At 39.7% G+C, this 18,834-nt stretch overlaps 1 protein-coding gene across 1 annotated transcript; it reads left to right on the plus strand.

The window, feature by feature from the left end:
- Window positions 1-46: 46 nt before the first annotated feature.
- On the plus strand, window positions 47-18,613 carry smap2 (small ArfGAP2). Its single transcript, XM_015028969.1, has 9 exons — window positions 47-453; window positions 11,285-11,418; window positions 12,556-12,720; window positions 12,825-12,884; window positions 13,114-13,171; window positions 13,396-13,553; window positions 14,119-14,299; window positions 14,404-14,852; window positions 14,954-18,613. Exons 1-9 carry the CDS (start codon window positions 351-353, stop codon window positions 15,077-15,079), a joined length of 1,434 nt encoding a protein of 477 aa, XP_014884455.1. The 5' UTR covers window positions 47-350; the 3' UTR covers window positions 15,080-18,613.
- The last annotated feature ends 221 nt before the right edge of the window (window positions 18,614-18,834 follow it).

An 18,834-nucleotide genomic window follows, 5' to 3' on the forward strand; every position in this document is an offset into this window, starting at 1 on the left:
CCAAGGAGTGAGCAGCGGTCTCTCTGATAGGTTACAGATGTGCTTCAAAGTGAGCTGCTCATTTTCAGTCCTGGAAATCACGTGGCTGTTTTCCTGTGCACTGGGCTCCGGGGAGAGGCTCTCTCTCATCCTATGATTGCGGTGAAGCAAACTCACTGCGCTCCACACATTTAGGAGGAAGGCGAGGAGGAGGTGGTGGAGGAGGAGGAGGAACTGAGCGCATCGCCGTCTCTGACCGCCGCACCGCTTTTCGTTTTTCTCGAGCTCCCCCTGACAAGAGCCGGCGCGGACGGGAGAAACATCGGGGGGTCTTGTGTGGCGGAGGGTGGACTCAGACTCATAGCGCAGCGATGACGGGCAAATCTGTGAAAGACGTTGACAGATACCAGGCGGTGCTCAACTCTCTGCTGGCGCTGGAGGAGAACAAATACTGCGCCGACTGCGAATCTAAAGGTGGGTCATCATCATCATCGCCTGGATCATATTTCCCTCTACCTCGTCCTGTGCCTGATCACGCCTGCAGATGGCCCTGCTCACGAATCTTTCCAGTTTATCCTATTTATACTACACCGGGAAATAAATGCGGCATTGCACGTATCTGCCCCCTTCGGCCAATTATGTTGTGGTGTGGTGCAAGAGATTGGGCCACATCCTCCCAAAAGGCAGACGAACGGCATGCAGTTACATCATGTCAGAATACCTCAAGACATTCACAGTTTGGTTAGAGTTTTCATATACACATCAAAACCTCTAATTATCTGCGAGTTATAGTGAAAACTAGAGCATCAAATAGAATGAGAAACATTGGGAGAAATTGAGATCTTGTTGGGAAACACCTGTGCTGACTTTGGATCACCCTGAACAGATTGTTCCTGTAGGCTGGGAGCAGACAGGAAACCCTTTCTGCCATTAAAATGGCACCTTTTTTTTTACTGCCCTGACCAAGTGAAGCTGCTCCTCTCAGATTACTTGTGCAATGGTTGCAATTCCTCTCATGTTGACTGCCTGGTGTGATTTCTGATCACAGAACCTAATTTCCACCGAATTGGTGTATGACTTTGTAAACACACCCCATGACATGCGGTCGGTCATGTGTGTCTCCTAACCCTACAAGGCATATGTCCTCCAGGAGGCCTTGAACCGCATGTCATCAGCTGTTTGCTGAACCTGTTTTGCCGCGCTGTTGGGTAAACATGGATGCTTAGGTTGTAAATATGCAATGCTGAGCACCAAATCATCATCGGATTCTCTAAAACTTATAGTGTCTTGCCAGAGTATTCATATCCTAAATATGTAAGCCTGTGGTCTTTTTTTAAAGGTTTTGTTGGCTCTAGTGGCCTTTATTTGAAAGTAGTTAGAAAGGAAATAGGGTAATGAGAGAGGGGGAAGACATGCAGCAAATGTCACCAGGCCGGGAATTGAACCTGCAACCATCGCCACAAGGACCAAGGCCTCAATACATGGGTTGTGCTTTGCCCCTGCGCCATCACAACACACCAATAAGCTTGTGGTCTTAAGGCCATAAGAAGAACATGTCAATGTTTTGGTCAGTATATTGGCTGATGATGTTTACATTTTACCACCCTTTAGCTGACTAAGTACAAACGCTTGTATGCTCAACCAAGAGTCAGGGTCACGGACTTTCTACATTTCTAGAAAAGTTCAGGAGCCACTACTCTAACAGGTTAACTCAGTCAATCTTCTCATGAAATCTGACCATCTTCCATGTCTCTGCTAAAGAAAACGACCCCCGCACCATGCTTCATTGCACGAACGGTGTGGTAATGTGCCACAGATAGCACTCTGAGCATACCAAACGTTACCAAACTTACCAAAACGTTTGGCCAAATTTGGTGTCCTCTGACTAAAGCACTTTCTTCCACTTGTTTGCTCTGTGACCCTATATGGCTTATGACGTTCTTTCCTTAATGGCTCTCTCTATAGATGGTAGATTTTTAGATTTAACAACAGAAATCATCCCAGTTAATGGACCTGAATAATGCAGAGCACATTTTTCAGTTTTTATTTGTAAAAAGAAATGAAGGCTACCAAGAAATATGTGGTGCTGGTTAAATGTTGATGAGAAGATGGATGAAGCTAAACAAAGAAAACCTGTTTGAGGCTACACAGTTGCTGGCTTCCAGCCGGACAGCAACCACAATGGATACTAAGTTTAGTAGACTTTATATTAGACATAAAAGACAACAACTTTTCTTCCATTTCACAATTGTGCTCTACTTATTGCTTGTCCCTATAAAAATTCCTATGAAATCCATCAAAGTCTGTGTTTGCCACTTACAAAATGTGGAAAGATATAAACGGTGTGAATACTTCTGCAAAGCAATGTAAGTCAGACTTGCTGATGGCTTGAAGAAGCTGTAACATCTGACTGTAATTAAACTTAGTCTGCAGGATAGTTGGGTGTTATTAGAAAAGGTGTATACTTTGCTAGCATGGCGTCATTGTGAGCGTCATCAGAGCTCGGTCTTGGTGTTGAGCTGTCTGAGACGGCCTCGTGAGGCTGTGCCTTGTCAGAGAAATGCCTCAGTGGCGCAGAGGTTTGTCATTTAATGGAGACGCCTACACCGCGCACCCACAACACAGTAAATTACTGCAGGCTTTTAGACAGAGTCACTGAGTGATTGTTCAGGAAAACGTTCTGAATGATTCCAATCACTGCTCCGTTTTTCTTTTGAGAAATATTCTGGGATACCTTATGTTACTGGTATGCTGCAGAACATATGGGCCAAATGGGACACAGTGGGACAAATCTCATCGTTTGTAGCTGTAAAATTTACACTATAAAAATCTGCCTAGAGCATGAAAAAACTTAGAATTATCTGATATTTGAAACTTGAGCAACCTTGTAATTTCGTTACATCTATTCGTGACAATCCCAGAGGAGAAATGATCAAAATCACTGAAGGTGCATTTAGCTTCACCCTGTAATCAGCGACTTCCTGTGACACAGAGATCCAAGTCCCTTATCCACTCTTAAAAATAGGAAGGAGAAGAGTACATGCTTTTTAAGTTATCCCGCTGGTCTTCATGAATCAGGAATTGGCCCCAGTAAAAAAGCTGTGCCCCCAAAATGCACACCCAGTGCCAGGTCCATATCCAACCTGTATCACTCAACCCATCCAAAACGCTGCACAGCTTATGCGACTTATGCGGCTAGAAAACACTTTTATGGTGCATTTAAGTACATCTCCTACTCAGGGTTGCCTAAATATCGAAACAACTCCAAATGACTTTAACCATTTTTATTCTAAGATGTCTGCACAGTCTTACTTAAAAAATCCTAAGCAACAAAACTGACCATTCGGAGAGGTGTGATTGTTGTTTAAGCCATCCATCCATCCATCCATCCATCCATCCATCCATCCATCCATTGTTTTATTTGTGACTGTAACGTTGACTTTAAAGCTGAAGTACTTACCGAACTGCACTTTTTTGTCCACTGTTACAACTTTCAAACATTTGGAGTGCACTTTTTGACGTTAGTCTGTTCAGCAGAAATAACATTAAACATCTAAGAATTTTTGTCCAGCTTTATATTACATTACCTTTTTGACTTAATTTTACTATAAGATTCATTATATTTTAAAATGTTGCTTAAAAAAAAGAAACAAATTGCAGACCTAGAACTCATTGCAGGGACAACAGACATATTCAGTAGATTAGAATATTATTGAAAAGTTTATTTATTCCATTAACTCAGTCCACTAAGTGAAACACATTATGTAGAACAATTACACTCAGACTGATGTTTTCACGTCTTTACTTCTGTTAATTATGCCTACAGCTGCGAAACACACTGTTTAAGATTAGAATATTACATCAGACCGATTCAAATAAAAATTTGTCTCTTGTCATTTTGCCTAATGATGACCCTGTCTCTTAATAAAACCCACTGTAATCAGAGCTGATGCACATGTCAAGACACTTCAGGCGAAGTTGGTTATGTAACCCAAGCTGTGATCAGACTCTTCTGGCTCATCTGAAGAGTTGGCTCCTCCAAGACTTGATTAAAGACAAACAAGAAGGTGCATATTTTAAAATAATAATGAGGCTTGCAGTCAGGCTTTCCTGAAAGAGAAAGGCCTTTTAAGGCCATCTCTTGCTCTTATTATTATTATTATTATTTATTTTTTTCTTTTTTTGCACGCCTGATTTCATGTTCATTAAGCGTGCTTGTGCTCTTGCCCTTTTGATTGGCGTGACTGGTCACAATTTGCAGCAGACTGGTATAATTAGACTGTGGATGAGATTAGGCTGTTAGGGGAAGAACAGCAGCAGGAACACATACATGGACAGAGAGAGGATCATTAGGCTCCGATTTAAAACTTAAATATAAGTCGTTTTTCTCTAGTGTATAGAGGAAGGGCTTGAAAAAGTATTCGTGCCACTTGAACTTTTTTTGCCTGTCATAGCCACAGCTTTGCCTGCCTATGATAAATATATTTCTCATGAGAAGAAGCTTATGAAAAGCTCTGTTTGTTTTTTGTCACAAGACATTAAGGGGACATTAAGCAATTTTGTAAATAAAGATTTCCTTGTCAGATAAGTTGGTACTTGATTGTGTTGTAACATACCAGACCTCACTGACCTGTACTGTAGCGCTCAGTGAAAATGAGACGTTAGAGTCTATAAAAGGCTTGAGACTGAGGCAGAGGTTCACCCTCCACCTAATATCGCTAAACATACAAATAGAGCTGAAATTAAACGATGAATTCGGGGTGTACCAATTGCAGTTTTCTGGCTGATCATCGATCTTTTAAAAAAAAGAAAACGATTTGGCGATATTAATATATATTTTATTTTTGTCTGACAAGTTACTAATTATAGCAACAAAGTCGCTGAGTTGGCAACTATTGTTAACCGCGCATGTGACCTGGTAGTGGCTCTGTCAGTCAGCCCGCTCTCTCACAGCAGAGCAAAAGCGAGCAGTGACTGATGTTCAGTCCTCTGCGGAGGTAGATAAGATCGGTGGATAAGGTCGGTTTCTCACGCAAGTACCGACCGATTTCCCAAATTAAGGAAATCACGGCTGATTTATTGGTTCGTCCCTAATATAAATCACATGTGTCAGAACAGTCCAGTCAAAGTCCAGACATAAATCTGAAAATGAGAATTTGTGGAAAGAATTCAAAACAAGTGCTCACAGTCGCTCTTTATTCAGTCGGACTGAGCTAGAGCTGCTTTGTGAAGGAGAATGGGCAAAGATGTAGGTCTCTGGAGATTCATCTGCCTTTCGGGGTTTTTATTTGAAAACCGCATTTGGTGTTCTTTCCTCTTCAGGATGATGCCCTACTTTGGATTTTTAAATCAAGTCCAAATAAAACACACTTGAGTATGCGGGACAAAATGTGAAAATGCAGCAACAACTTAAAGCAGATTTTCTCCTTTGCACTCATTATTTTAGTCTTGCATGCATCTATGGCCGCACACTGATTTAAAAGGTCACACATTAGGCTAATTCCCCACTTTGTTGGATGAAGCTCCTAATGAGTGTGCTGATAATATAATCCTGGTTGCAGTTTATCCTCTGTCTGCCCATCCACACTCTTGCCTTCGACCCCCCGCGACTCCTCAAGCGTGAGCTGTAAAGTCGTGGTTTTAGCCATATGGCTCGCGATGACGTTTGGTGTAATCTCGTTTGCCTTCACATTGACAGATTTACCTCCCACCCTCGTGGGTGATTGTACAGGAAGTGATGTGAAAAAGCAAAACGACTCTCCTGCCCAGCCATCTCCCCCATGCAGTCTTACTATACAAACACAGCAGCCATATAAACAACGCCTGTGTTTGTTGAGTTGTAAAGCTGTGCAAGCCAACTTCCTGCCAGTCCCATGCTCTCTTCTCCATGACATTATGTAAATTCATATTTCTTTCTTCTTTTTTTTTTTTTTTTTTTCAAAACCACTTCCACACAAAGTGACACGGAGCTTCAGCGCTGTCAGGAAATAGTGGCAAAGGAAGATGCAGGTGTTTAATGCAGTCAATATTTCTGGCTCCAGTCTCAAGAGTGTTGTTTTTTCTCTCTCTCTCTTCAACGTGCTCGTGTTTACGCACATGCTAGGCCCAGGTTGCTGTGGAGATGTCACCTGGCTATGCCATGCTCCCTCACCTCCACCACAAGCTCTTAGCACCCCTCACCCCCATCCTTTGCAGCCTTTAATCTCATCCAATCAAAAGCCAGCAGAGATTTCCAGTCACACAAGAAGGCGATTGGTTACCTGTGCCCTCTGGAAGACACAAGGTTTAGTACCAAGGAGAGTCTACGTAGGCACAGTTGTAAAGAACAGTGTATACAAATGTGTATGCAACGACTCCCAAACAGCCATAAGTATTCAGTTTGAAGTTTTTTAATTAATATTCCTGCCTTTCATGTTCCGCCCCAGGCTTTCAGTTTGCTGTTTTCATTACGGGTAAAACACTAAATAATTAAACACGTTTTAGGACGCCATATGTCACCATGGAGGCAATAGTCACCTGGTTTTTATCCATATTTTAAAGTTCAAAACTGTTCGAGCAATCAACCTTTCCTCAACTTGTACTTTGTGTTATCTGTGAAAATCTTGTCCTCTCTTGCTCTCTGAGAGAACAACGAACGTGTCTCAACGTTTTATAGAAAACAGATGGTTTCTTACATCTGCCTCCTCTGTCTTCCTTTGAACTCCTTCCCAGAAATGAAAAGTTTCAAGTCTTCCTCGCTCAGTCACAATACCCACACCAAAGAGATTTTTTAAATTTTTTTTTTTTATTTTATTAATTTTTGTCAGCACAGACTGGTAGCACTCCATGTGTGGCGTTTGCTGAAAGGCAAAAATATCAAACGATTCCAGCCAAACAACCCGTTTCCGGGGACATCTCTAATCGACTTTATTGCACTTAAATCGGTTCTCGTGTGCTGTTTAAAAACCAGAAGAGATTTTGAAATGAGACAAACTAGAAGGATCCACGTTTTTCCTTGCGTCGTCGAGTGTAAACCCTGTTCAGACACAGTAACAAAACTTAACACAGATGGTGAGTGTGTGTTGGTAAATTTTAAATGTGAGCCCATCTGCCTCGCTCAGATTGAGATTGGGTTGAAGGATGGCTTAAGGGTTTCCGGTTGGGGTTTTACACTAGAGGACAGGAGGATGAAACAAGTGCGTCTATGTTTGCATGGAGAAGGAGGAGGAGCTGGAGGAGGAGGGTGCACTATCCCCTGATAACCGAGGCTCTGCAGGATTAACTTGGTGCTTGCAGAGAGCACCACTTATCCTTGTGGGATGTAGGCTAATGAGGCATGTGCAGCTGCTCAAGCAAGTTTACCTGCAAGCTAAATGATGTGTGTCCAAAGGTACTTTCTAAAGCACACTCAGAACAGTGTAAAACATTTAAACATCTCGTTACCTATTCTGTTTTTTAAATAGAAACAAGCCGAAGGATCAAGATAGGGGTGGAGGGGGAAGCGCATTCCTAACATGGCTGCTCACAAAATTGAATTATTTAGAAGTTGTTGTGAAGTGGCTTTGATTTTAAATCTCGGTTTGTGTTCGCTTTGGTCCAAACTCCCTGCACACATTCAGGCATATCATCAAACAACCAAAGTCCACCGTTTGATGACTAAGATAATCTTGTCCTGTTTGTCTTTGCCGTCTCCGCCACTCTTGTGCTCCAGCTTAGATGTTTGACACACACAACCGTGTTCACTTTTTTTTTTTTTTTTGCCAGGATGATTCATCCACCAACAACTTCAAACCCTCTCTGCTTTCGGGCACCTCACCTTTTAAAAACTTTAGTCGCATTTATTTGTCACTCCCTCGCCGTTTCGATATTCGTGACCTATGCTTATAAAGAAAACTGCCACGCACTCAGCACAGCCACTTTGCTTCTTTTGAAGTGTTTGCTCAGTCTCTCCTTCCTTTTTTTAGATATCTGTTCCTCCTACACTCTTTCAACTATAGCAGTGAGAAGTACCAGGAGGTGTGTGTTTGCTGAACATACTTTATCATGAGTTCTTACTCAACCACTGCACGGATGGATTTGAGCTAAAACAGGTACTGCAACCCTGTGTGTCGCTATGATTCACTTTAAAATGTTTTTTTTTTTTCTTTAAATCCTCCTGGGCTCAATTGATTCTTGCAAATACCTGAAGTACAAATCATAACACCCCTCAGGCTACAGTTTCAAAAACAAAAGGTGGTAGCTATGCTAGCTGTTAGCAAGTCCATACTCTGACCTAAAAGCATTTATTAACATGCTAGCATACCCTAACACTGAGTGAAAACAACATGGTATTATTGTATTAAAGAGACAACAGCCAAAAATGAAAACAGTTTTCACTGTAGCACACTGACACAAAGGCAGTTTGCCAGCTTAGTGATAAAACTGTTAGCTTCTAATCTATTTTATTTTATTTTTTCTTATCCAGAATAACTGTGTAGGGCCTTCCCTATCCAATGTCAGTCTAGATAGAGAAACATCTGCTGAAAAACAGATTTGACAAACATGACAAACTGATTTGATTTGCATGTCGCCTTAGGTGAAAATAGAAAAGTTTCATTGTATCAAAGGTTGCAATTTGAGATAGCCTAGCTGGCGAATGGTCGAACTGATACTTATTAGTTCTCTCTCTCCACGTAAAAATACAGTTCAAGAACTACTCCCTGTTATGCACTGTAACATACACACACACTTCTGTTAGACCCAAAATATCAAGATGCTTTAGCATTCCAAGATAAAATGCCACAAGATGTCGATACCATTACCCAGAGTTCAATAGTCGTGTTGTGTGCCATCGTCAGTTTGCTTCAAAGTTTTATCACATTTGCCTTCTAGCTAAATCTCTCCTGGAGAATACTTCTTAATTTAACACTCTCCTGCTTATTGCATAAGTGCAAACACATAATCATCACCACTGTTTTTTTTTTTTTTTTTTTTTTTTAAAATAGTCCAGTATGACATCACTGTTGCTGCTGTTGACACAATGGCTACAACAATATTGGAAATGTTGTAATTTGCAAAAGAACATAGAAAACAAGTACAATTCTGGTGGGGGGAAAAGAAGGGTGCAGATATTTATAGAAAATGATCAATTTGATTGTGTGAGAGAGATGTGGATGCACAAAGAGGCAGCGGTGAATAAATGTGATAAAAAGAGGACAAAGTCGTGGCCAGAAACTGAGGGGGTTGTGAAAAAGAATGAAGGATTACCAAATTCCTGTTTTAAAGGAAGTTCAATACAATCGACAGTCCCTCTGTGTCAGTGCCAGTGTTTACAGCGGTTAAGCAGGCTTTGCAGAGTAATTCTACTATTATTAGCCGGCATGAGAGCTAATGCTGCAGCTTCACTGTCAGGCTGATAGACAGACAGTCCAGCTGATGATCCTGTGGTTTACATTTTCTGGTTTCCTCTTAGTGCTGGTCTTAACATTCATTGTTGTTGTTTTTTGTTTTTAAAAATGATTCTCCTGTCTCAGTAAGAGAATACAGTAGCCCTTTTTGCAACCGAGACAAAAGGTTATTCTCTGACCCTGACACTTGGTTTCCACGGCTGCCACAAAGAGGAAGGTTTGCAGGATTTTCCTCCCCGAAAATCAGCTTCTACATTCATTTGCATAGAATAGCCCTTTCCTCAGCATTTGACAGGCGATAAGGACCCAAACCCAAAGCTGTTCCTCCACCTAGTGGGGAAGGGGCCACAGTGCATCAAGTTGTAGCAAGGGTCAAAGTCAAAATTCAACCCATCACGCTTTATTTATTGAGCACAGGAAACAAAGAACATTAAAAATGCTTAGGAACGATGATAAATACTGGAGAACTGGAAGAAAATGTCATTCAAGGTGAACTGAGAAAAGATCAGAGACAGATATAAACTATGTAAAATAATGTAAATTATGTAATTTTTTCTCTTTTTTTAAGAAGAGAACAAAAAAAACGTGTCAACCTTAACCACAAAATAAGAAATAAATAGAGAATGAACAAAAATACACTAGGGCTGAAATGATTAATCAAATTTTTTTGTGCAATGAATCGATTATTGAAATAATCGTCAAATAATTTAGTGATTTTTTTAATCATTAACTGGAGTATGCAGGCTCTATGTGTAAAAAAGGCTCAAGTGATTAAATAAAACATCTGCAAAATGTGTCATTTATATATCCAATTAATCGATTAATCATCAGAATAATCGATAGGGTAATTGGATTAGTAAAATAATCGTTAGTTGCTTCACCTATTGACTATAGTAACTCTCTCCTCTTTGGTCTCTCTCAAAATCTCTTCTAATGGTCAAGAATGCAGCTTCATTTTATCACCTGAATGCTGTGGGCTTCAACACATCATTAAAGTTTTACACTTCACATCAAATCCACAACAGACGTAAAACTCCTTGTGCGCACATCCAACGCCATGCACAGTCTTCCCGACTCGCTACGCCCTGCACCCCCCTTAGCACCCTGTGGAGCAGAGCTTTCAGCTCCTATGCTCCCCGACTCAGGCATTCAACTCCCACCAGACAGTCGAAATATTGATTCTCTCCCTCTGTTCAGATCCAGACTCAAAACTCCCCCTGCTATAGATAGCATGCTCTCTATAATCACATGTTCCTGGTTTTTATTTTGTGTAGTGTTTGCAAAGTGTCCTTATGCGGTTAGAATGTGTTACTATCATGGCATTAAGAGTATAATAAATGTAAAAAACAAAACAAAAAAAGAACAAAATGGAAAAATGTAAAGTTTGAGAAAAATATATGTATAGATACAATGTAATTACTGAAATGTAAGTAGAGACAGCAAACCTGGAATTATATCTTCTACATGTGTATGCTGCGCAAAGAGGGTGATTTAAACATCAGATGGATCCATTTAGATGCATATGGCAGTGTTGTGAACATAATAGCGTGTTCAGATAACATTGCTCCCACACATGCAGGCTCATGACCAAATGAGTAATCATCCCTGCAGGTATCCAGACTGAGTGTGCGTGAGTGTGTGTGTGTGTTTTTCATTATTTATTTTTTGTGCTCTCCCTGTCTTCTCAGTCATGCAGACAAGCACATCTATTCAATGCTATTATGTGTTAGCAAAACCACATGACTTGCAGAAGATTACTTGTTGTGTTCCCTGCTGAATTCAAACTCATAATTGAGGTTTCAGACTCAGCATGTATTATTGAACTCGCTCCCACACAATCTGGCTCTCTGATATCCCACTAGATAGACTCATTACCCTCTCTCGTAGAGACGCTGCTCTGTGTTCAAATATGTCTCGTCCTCTTCCTCCGTCTCTCCCAGGTCCGAGATGGGCTTCCTGGAATTTAGGGATCTTCGTTTGCATCCGCTGTGCTGGGATTCATCGAAATCTTGGGGTCCACATCTCAAAGGTCAAGTCTGTCAATTTGGATCAGTGGACACAGGAGCAGGTCCAGGTCAGAGGCCCGAACTGTCCGTACGCTAAAGCGATAGATTAGCAAAAGCTTCAAAATACACAAGCATAGTCATGCCATAGCTTGCTTTGAAGAAGACTTGTGAGGGATTCAATTAACTCCCTGGTTACATACTGGATGCATCTTAATTGTTAATTAATGAGCTATCATTGATGCTATTAGCATCACAATAACCTTGGTTTTTGTCAGTATGTCAAACAAATGGTTTATTTACCATAAATTATTTAGCAATTATTCTTTTTCTAAGCTAAGAATATGCATTTCTTGCTCAATAAGGAATACACAGTTTGCCCAAATCATCAGTGGGCTCTTTGCCAGCACAAATCTTACACATTAGTGTTTTGAACAACTTAATCAGCTAATAGCTTGTCATGGCTAATTAGCATCAGGAAAACTGACAAGAAATGATGTATGGTTAGGCGTAGGCCAATTAACAGTATTTATTTTAAGTAACATTTTTTTTATATAATTTTTTTTTTCTCAATGATAAATACTAAATGCACTTATTTATTAAGATACCGTTGATTCAAAAAAACAACAACTGAACATTTTCTGTTAAGTACATTTCAACAAAAGCTAGTCAGCTTGTTTAGGCTTGCTGCATTTATCTATAGTGATAAACAAGAAAACACAACAATGAGAAAGCAGTTTGTGTGTGTGTGTGTGTGTGTGTGTGTGTGTGTGTGTGTGTGTGTGTGTGTGTGTGTGTGTGTGTGTGTGTGTTTTCCTGTATATATATTTGCTTTATGTTCATTCTGTTTCCGTAAAACTTCAGATGTAAGCTAGTGAAGTCAATGGTGTTTGGAGATAATCTTTAGCCTAGCAAACTTTAGCCATGGTTAGCATCTTCTTATTTTGAGGTTTTTAATGTAACCTAATGGTGCACCATAAGTATTTACAACATTTTTGAATTGGATTGCCAAAAACCATGTAGATAGAATTTTTTTTTCAATCAGACAAAAATATATCTTGAATAGAATAGGGTCCTAAGCTAGCTTGAATACTCTGTTGGTCCGCTCCCCATTAGCATTTCTACATAAGTGAGTCAGACCTTTAAAATTCTACTGTTCTATTTGATGCAATCCAGTAATTGCGTTTGTTGTGCTCTGGTGACCCTAGTGCGTCCAAGAGATGGGAAACGCCAAGGCCAAACGTCTCTACGAGGCCTTTTTACCTGAATGCTTCCAGAGGCCCGAGACAGACCAAGCTGCAGAGATCTTCATCAGGGACAAGTATGAGAAAAAGAAGTACATGGATAAGGTTATTGACATCCAGATGCTCAGGGTGAGTCAAACAAGGAAAATAAATTGGTCTTTTGCCTCAGGCTGAATCTTCAAGATAAAGAAGATTCTGCTAACGCCTAGTCCAAATCTGTTTTCTGTTCACAGAAAGAAAAAAGTTGTGACAACATCCCTAAGGAGCCTGTTGTGTTTGAGAAAATGAAACTGGTAGGTTTCTATTTTTTATTTTTTTATTATTATTTTGAACATTTTAAGTGCAGTATAGTTGGTGCAGTCAGATGAAAGGGAAAATGGGCATATAGTTCTTTAGAGCCGACGTTTTCAGCCTGGCCTAAGTCTGCATTGAGCGGGAAAGTCATTGATTGAGAAGACCATTGGATTCATGCCCATTTCTCAATTAGCAATAATGCTGCATTGATTCTATTGATTTTCTTAGAAAAAAGACGTGAGCCCGAAGACAGATTCCCAGGCCGTTACAGATCTACTTGGACTCGGTATTGTATCTTTTGAACTTCCTCACCTGCACTCACACTTTGCGTCTACACAGTGGACTTTCCACACCACTCTATATATGCTTATCTTTCAATGGGAGGCACAAATTATCACCACTTTGAGGTTTAAAATGAACAATTTATTTGATAAATGGATTTTAAAAATGGCTGACTCATATCTTGAAGAGCTATAACGGCCTCCCTTTTTTCCATCTACCCTCCATTAGATGCACCTACTCCCAGTCCTGCGGTGTCTAATGGTGGAGGATGTGTTCCAGACAGTAACGAGAGCCCGGCAGCGTCGAATCCAGCTCAGGCACAATCTGCTCTGGATCTCTTTGGTTCTCTTCCAGCCCCAACCTCAGTGTCCTCTACAAAAACTATGGTAGTTTAAAACGGCATGCAGATTATTTATTAACTCAACACAAATGTGAAGTTTTTGTTCTTTTTTTTTTTAAATATGTATTGTTTACCACATCTATAATTAAACTGAAAATAACTTTTTCATTGTAATTACATGTTATAATGAAATTCTGTAATTATTATGCAATCAAAGTGAAAAGTTCCTCAGTTTGATTCTTGGGAGATTTGTGAATATTATCTTTGTCCAATATGAAATAGACATTTAATTTTGAAGAAGTAAATGTCTAGATTTGTATTCTCATTTCTTATTTGACTTTTACCTGGCAGAGCAGTTCAGATTATGTCAAAAGTTTTGATTATTATTTTTTTATGCTTCCATGATATGCATAATCAGTTCTCAGAAACTTCCACTGCAATTTGACAACCATCCCACTAACTTGACCATTATTTTCCCTTTTAAATGCAAACGCAATACATTAACATTTCTGTATTGCAGAGTTCCCAATTCTTCTATTTTCTACTTGTGTATTCTGATGGCTTTTTTCCTTTTTTTTTTTATCAACCTTGGCGTTTTTCTCTCTGTCCAGCCTGCATCCGGCTCCTTGCCTCAAAGCAGAGTGACCGCCTCAGTGCCTGAAAACCTCAGCTTGTTCATGGATCCAAAACCCAAAGCCGAGGAAGGCGCCGTCAAGAAGCTGTCCAAGGATTCCATCCTGTCGCTGTACGCCTCCACGCCCTCGCTGCACGCCAGCGGTATGGCCACACACGGTGAGCTCTGCACAGATTTCCCTCAGGTCTTATGATACCTTCATGGTTAGCTTATTTTACTGAGTATTGTTTGTCCTTACGGCGTTTCTGTTTGTTTTCACCAGGCTTATATATGAACAGGATGGGATTCCCGACACATCCTTACGGCCCATACCATTCGTTAGCCCAGGTTGGGGGGATGGGAGGCGCCATGATGACGTCACAAATGGCCATGATGGGTCAGCAGCAGAGCGGCTTAATGGGGGTTCACCAGAACAGCATGATCGGAGCCCAGCAGAACTGCATGATGGGACAGCAGAACGGATTAATGGGCGCTCAGGGTGTCATGGCTCAGCCAAGTGGGGTTGTGGCAACACCTTACATGACAGGGATGGGCCAGGGAATGATGGGACAGCAGCAAAGTGGGATGGTCTTGCAGCAGCAGAATGGAGCGTTGGCTGCACAACAGAGTGGGATGATGGGACAACAGCAAGTCGGAGGCATGGCCCCACTACCTCACCAGCAAATGTATGGAGTGCAACAAGGCCAGCAGCTTCAGTGGAACATGGCTCAGGTGTGTGTAATCGTTTTGGAGCATTTTCAGTAGAAAAAAAAAAAGAAAAGAAAAAAAATGCAATCCTTGTTGATTCTAAAGAGTGCTTTGCTTTCTTTTAGATGACTCAGCAAGTAGCTGGCATGAATCTGTACAGCACCAATGGCATGGCAGGAAACGGGAGCCAGCACCCAGGAAGCTCAACAGCTCCGAGTTCGACGCACATGGCGGCACACGTCTGGAAGTGATTTTATACACCTGAAAGCTGCAGGAACATCTTCAAGATGGGAGGCAACGGACGGATTGGGAACAACGTGAAACATTTTTGAAACGTAAGGCAACAGGAGGAGGAGAAGACGGGCGTGAAGAAGATTTGGGAAATGATTACTACCTCTGTCTCTATCTCTCCTCTCTCTCCTCTCTACCTAAGCCTCCTCTCGCTGTCCCATTCATAGCCATGTTCTGCAATTTTCCATGTTTGCCTTCAGGACATTTTGGTACCAAGACAACAGGGTTCAGAGACCATTTGCTTCGGCGTTCACACCTTTATTTGTATCTAACCGTTATATGAGAGTATCTCCATATCCCCCACGTGTGTATTCAGTAGGTGTGAAGAAGTTGCTTTTGCTTTTGGAAAATATCTTTTTATTTATTTATTTATTTTTTTTTACCCTGAGGTTGAGCACAGAAATTCGCCTATCCTGAAAGTCGAATTTATTGAGACAAGACAAAGAAAATATTAGGCACCTTGTGGGATTTGTTTGTAATCTATGCACCATCAGGGTTTCCTGATCCAAGCTCATTCAAAAGGACAATTGAACCATGTGTAAAGCAGCGGCTGCAATAACAAATGGTTTGTTATCAACACGAAAACTGAGTGCAGAATCCAGCTTAAAGTACTTTTTTTTTTTTTTACAGATGTTAGTAAACAGTTAATTATAAACGCATAAAATAACAAAAATTGACTAGCCTAATTTCCCTTTTCCAGTGGCATTTAAGGAAACAAATAAACAGCGATGTAACATCCACCGTATTGTGAATGGTTAAACAGGCTAATACAAGCTATGCTAATTTTCCCTATTCTTGTAGTTAGCAAAAATATTCTTAGTCAGGATTTTTAAACTATCACAAATTACTCTGATGGAAATCCATTTCCATTTAGTATATATACTTTCTTGCAAGTAGAAGAAACTGCTGCTAATTACCCCACCTGAGAATCAATATAAAATAATGAGGCTGATTGCCCATTTTTAGTGGTACGCTAAGGTTTGCTCAAAATGTGTTTTTAGGTGCATAAGGCCACACAATATATTCACATAACTTCCAGAATAACACAGATAATTGAAAAGTTAATTTCCTACTTATAGGATATTACCTTACAAGAGAAATGAAATATATTTTATAAGAACAGACAGAAATCAAGCTAAAATAAGCTAGGCTAATCTTCCCTTTCCATTAGGATGCTAAAATTTGCTCATTATTTCTTTTTTAGTCTGCAGGGTAGCAAATAAATAAGAATAACATTTCCAAATGGTCAAAAATTACTTTTTTCTCAATAGTGAAAGAAACTGCTGCTAACTGTTGATATGATCAACTAAAAGTAACATTAAAACAAACTATGCTAATCTTTTTTTAGGATTAGGGTACTAAAATTTGCTTAGAATTTCTCTTTTTATGGGCATAGGATCGAAAAAAACCCCAGAAGAAACAGATTTTCCAAATGTTTGACAAATGTCCTCTTTAAAAAAATAGCAAATAAAGAATATAATGATGTCCAATTTACCACAAATTGCCAAATATTTTGAGCAAAGAGTCGCATATGAAGCACTTTCCTAAAACTGAGCTGAAACACACTTTGTTCCAGAGGGATGCTAAAATTAGCTCAATATATCTGTTGAAATGTACAATGTAGTGAAATAAACAACTAGAATGTGGTGACTTATGGCTGCTCATTTTGAGGAGAGAGTCCTATTTAAAGTGTATTTTCTAATCTCATTTCCAATGAGCAGCCATGACTTAAATTAAAGCAAGCTAGGCTAATTTTTCCTTTTCCAGTAGTATACTAAAATGAGCTATATATACTAGCAATTACACGATTTCCCAAAGGTTTAAAATCACTTGAATGGCTTGAATGTTCTTTATTTCTTTTGTTTCTGTAAAAGGAATAAAAGAAAATGGGTCCCGAGTGAATCTCTATATATTTTTTAAAAATCCCTTTAAGTTTTTGAGTTCCTAGAGCAACTTTGTTTTGAAACCTAGAACAGCAACAAAGCCTACCTAAACAGCATTTCTATATGATGTCTGCTTTTGAAAATACTGAGGGCTTCATTTAAATTATTAATAAAGTGTCAAAAGAAAAAGTCCTATACCGGATTTTTGCAGACCAAAGATTAGCACTAGCTTTATTAAGACTGTACAGTATTTTTTATTTTTTTTCTTTTCTCAAATTGCCACCTAGCTAGTGACTAGTATAAAAATGACCACGGCATTTGAGCTGTGTCTTTGGGAATCCCTGCTGTTACACTTCACTGTGCTATTGCCTCAGAAAGGGTAGGACACTCGAAAGATCGCACGCTTTTGTCGTCCTGTAACTGCTCAAACACCTTAAGCCGACTATCCACCTTGTACAATTGTGGCCTCAAACAACGTTGAATGTCCCAAATCGAGAGTGAAACCAAGGAGGGTGATTATCTCAGTCATGTTTCAGATACTTCCACAGAACTGCATGAAGAGAATGTCTATCCACCGTCGACTGTGCGTACTGTACGTTTTCAGATTACCAGATGTTTCTATCTACTGTATATTCTAATCAGTCTGTGACCAAGACTAACAAAACTATCAATGAATGTGTGTCATGAATGTTCTCCTGATTGTAATGGGTACACAGACTTGACTATTGCTGCCATTGTTGTTGTTTTTTTATTTTAATATTATTTGAATGCGTCCAATAGTGTGGACTTGTCTGTCGGATGTCCTGTGGTGGAATGCCTTTTTCGTCAGGTTCTGTTCCATCATCATTTTGCCTCTGTGTTGGGAGCAAACTGTGATCAGACTGATTTGGTAAATTTTTTTCAGGTGATTCAGGAACACTTACAGTCTGGCCAACGTACAATATGAAGTGGAAATGAGAATGTGCATACACAAATCTACCACCTCGCAAACCTTCAGAGAACCTCGTCTTTATCTTCGCCGTTTACAGTTGCTCTTCCTTTGAAATGCATGAAACCGTTGCTGAAAACTCTTAGTTTTTCCACACTTTGTTATCTTCTGTTTTAATCGGTTTTGGTTCTTTGACACTGTTTTTTATGCTTAATGTGAGAGACTCACATTAATATCTGCACACACTGCAACTTTCACAGCTCTGTTCTTTAAAGCTATATTCTTTTTTTTTTTTCCAGTTGGGCTAAATTTGGGGGGCCACGTGACTAAAATCGCTGGCTCGGCAGAAACCGATATTGATCTGCTAAGATCGTACACTGTAATAGGAGATTTTGTTGGAGAACACTGAGGACTTCATGGAAAAAGTTCCCTTGCGTCCAGTCCTTTTTTTTTTTTGTCTCTGTTACATTTCCTGGGAAATGAAAGAAAATGAAGGAATGTACCTTTTTGTCATGTCAATATGTAGTGAGGTTTTATTCTTTAATAGGATACCTGTACATTACATTCATTAACGAGATTGATGGATACGTTCTGTATATTAGCTCTGCATTTTTTTCACATGCTTTGCCTCTTTTAGTTTTACGCCTTCATGAAATCAATAAATAAAAGTTTGATTAAAAATATATTGTCCCTGTTATATGAGAAAAATATTGCCTAAATAAATTCTCTTTTTAAAAAAGTTTCTTAGCCTTTTGCATAAAGAAAACATACATAAAATTAAAACTGTTTTATTGTAAAAGAAACATGACTATAAACAATTTATGTGAACCTTGTTTTTGCTGCCCTCTAGTGACCAGAAACACCGACAAAAATCTTCGCAGCATTGAGGCCTCAAAAAAAAAAA

This window comes from Poecilia latipinna, unplaced genomic scaffold (assembly GCF_001443285.1).
Source record: "Poecilia latipinna isolate Pla-1442-1.1 unplaced genomic scaffold, P_latipinna-1.0 Scaffold141, whole genome shotgun sequence".
Lineage (NCBI taxonomy): Eukaryota > Metazoa > Chordata > Actinopteri > Cyprinodontiformes > Poeciliidae > Poecilia > Poecilia latipinna.

Coding starts and splice junctions, on each gene's coding strand:
- smap2 (XM_015028969.1), top strand. CDS start 351: ATGACGGGCAAATCTGTGAAAGACGTTGACAGATACCAGGCGGTGCTC. Junction 13,554..14,118: donor TGTCCTCTACAAAAACTATG/GTAGTTTAAAAC, acceptor CTCTCTGTCCAG/CCTGCATCCGGCTCCTTGCC. Junction 14,300..14,403: donor CAGCGGTATGGCCACACACG/GTGAGCTCTGCA, acceptor TGTTTTCACCAG/GCTTATATATGAACAGGATG.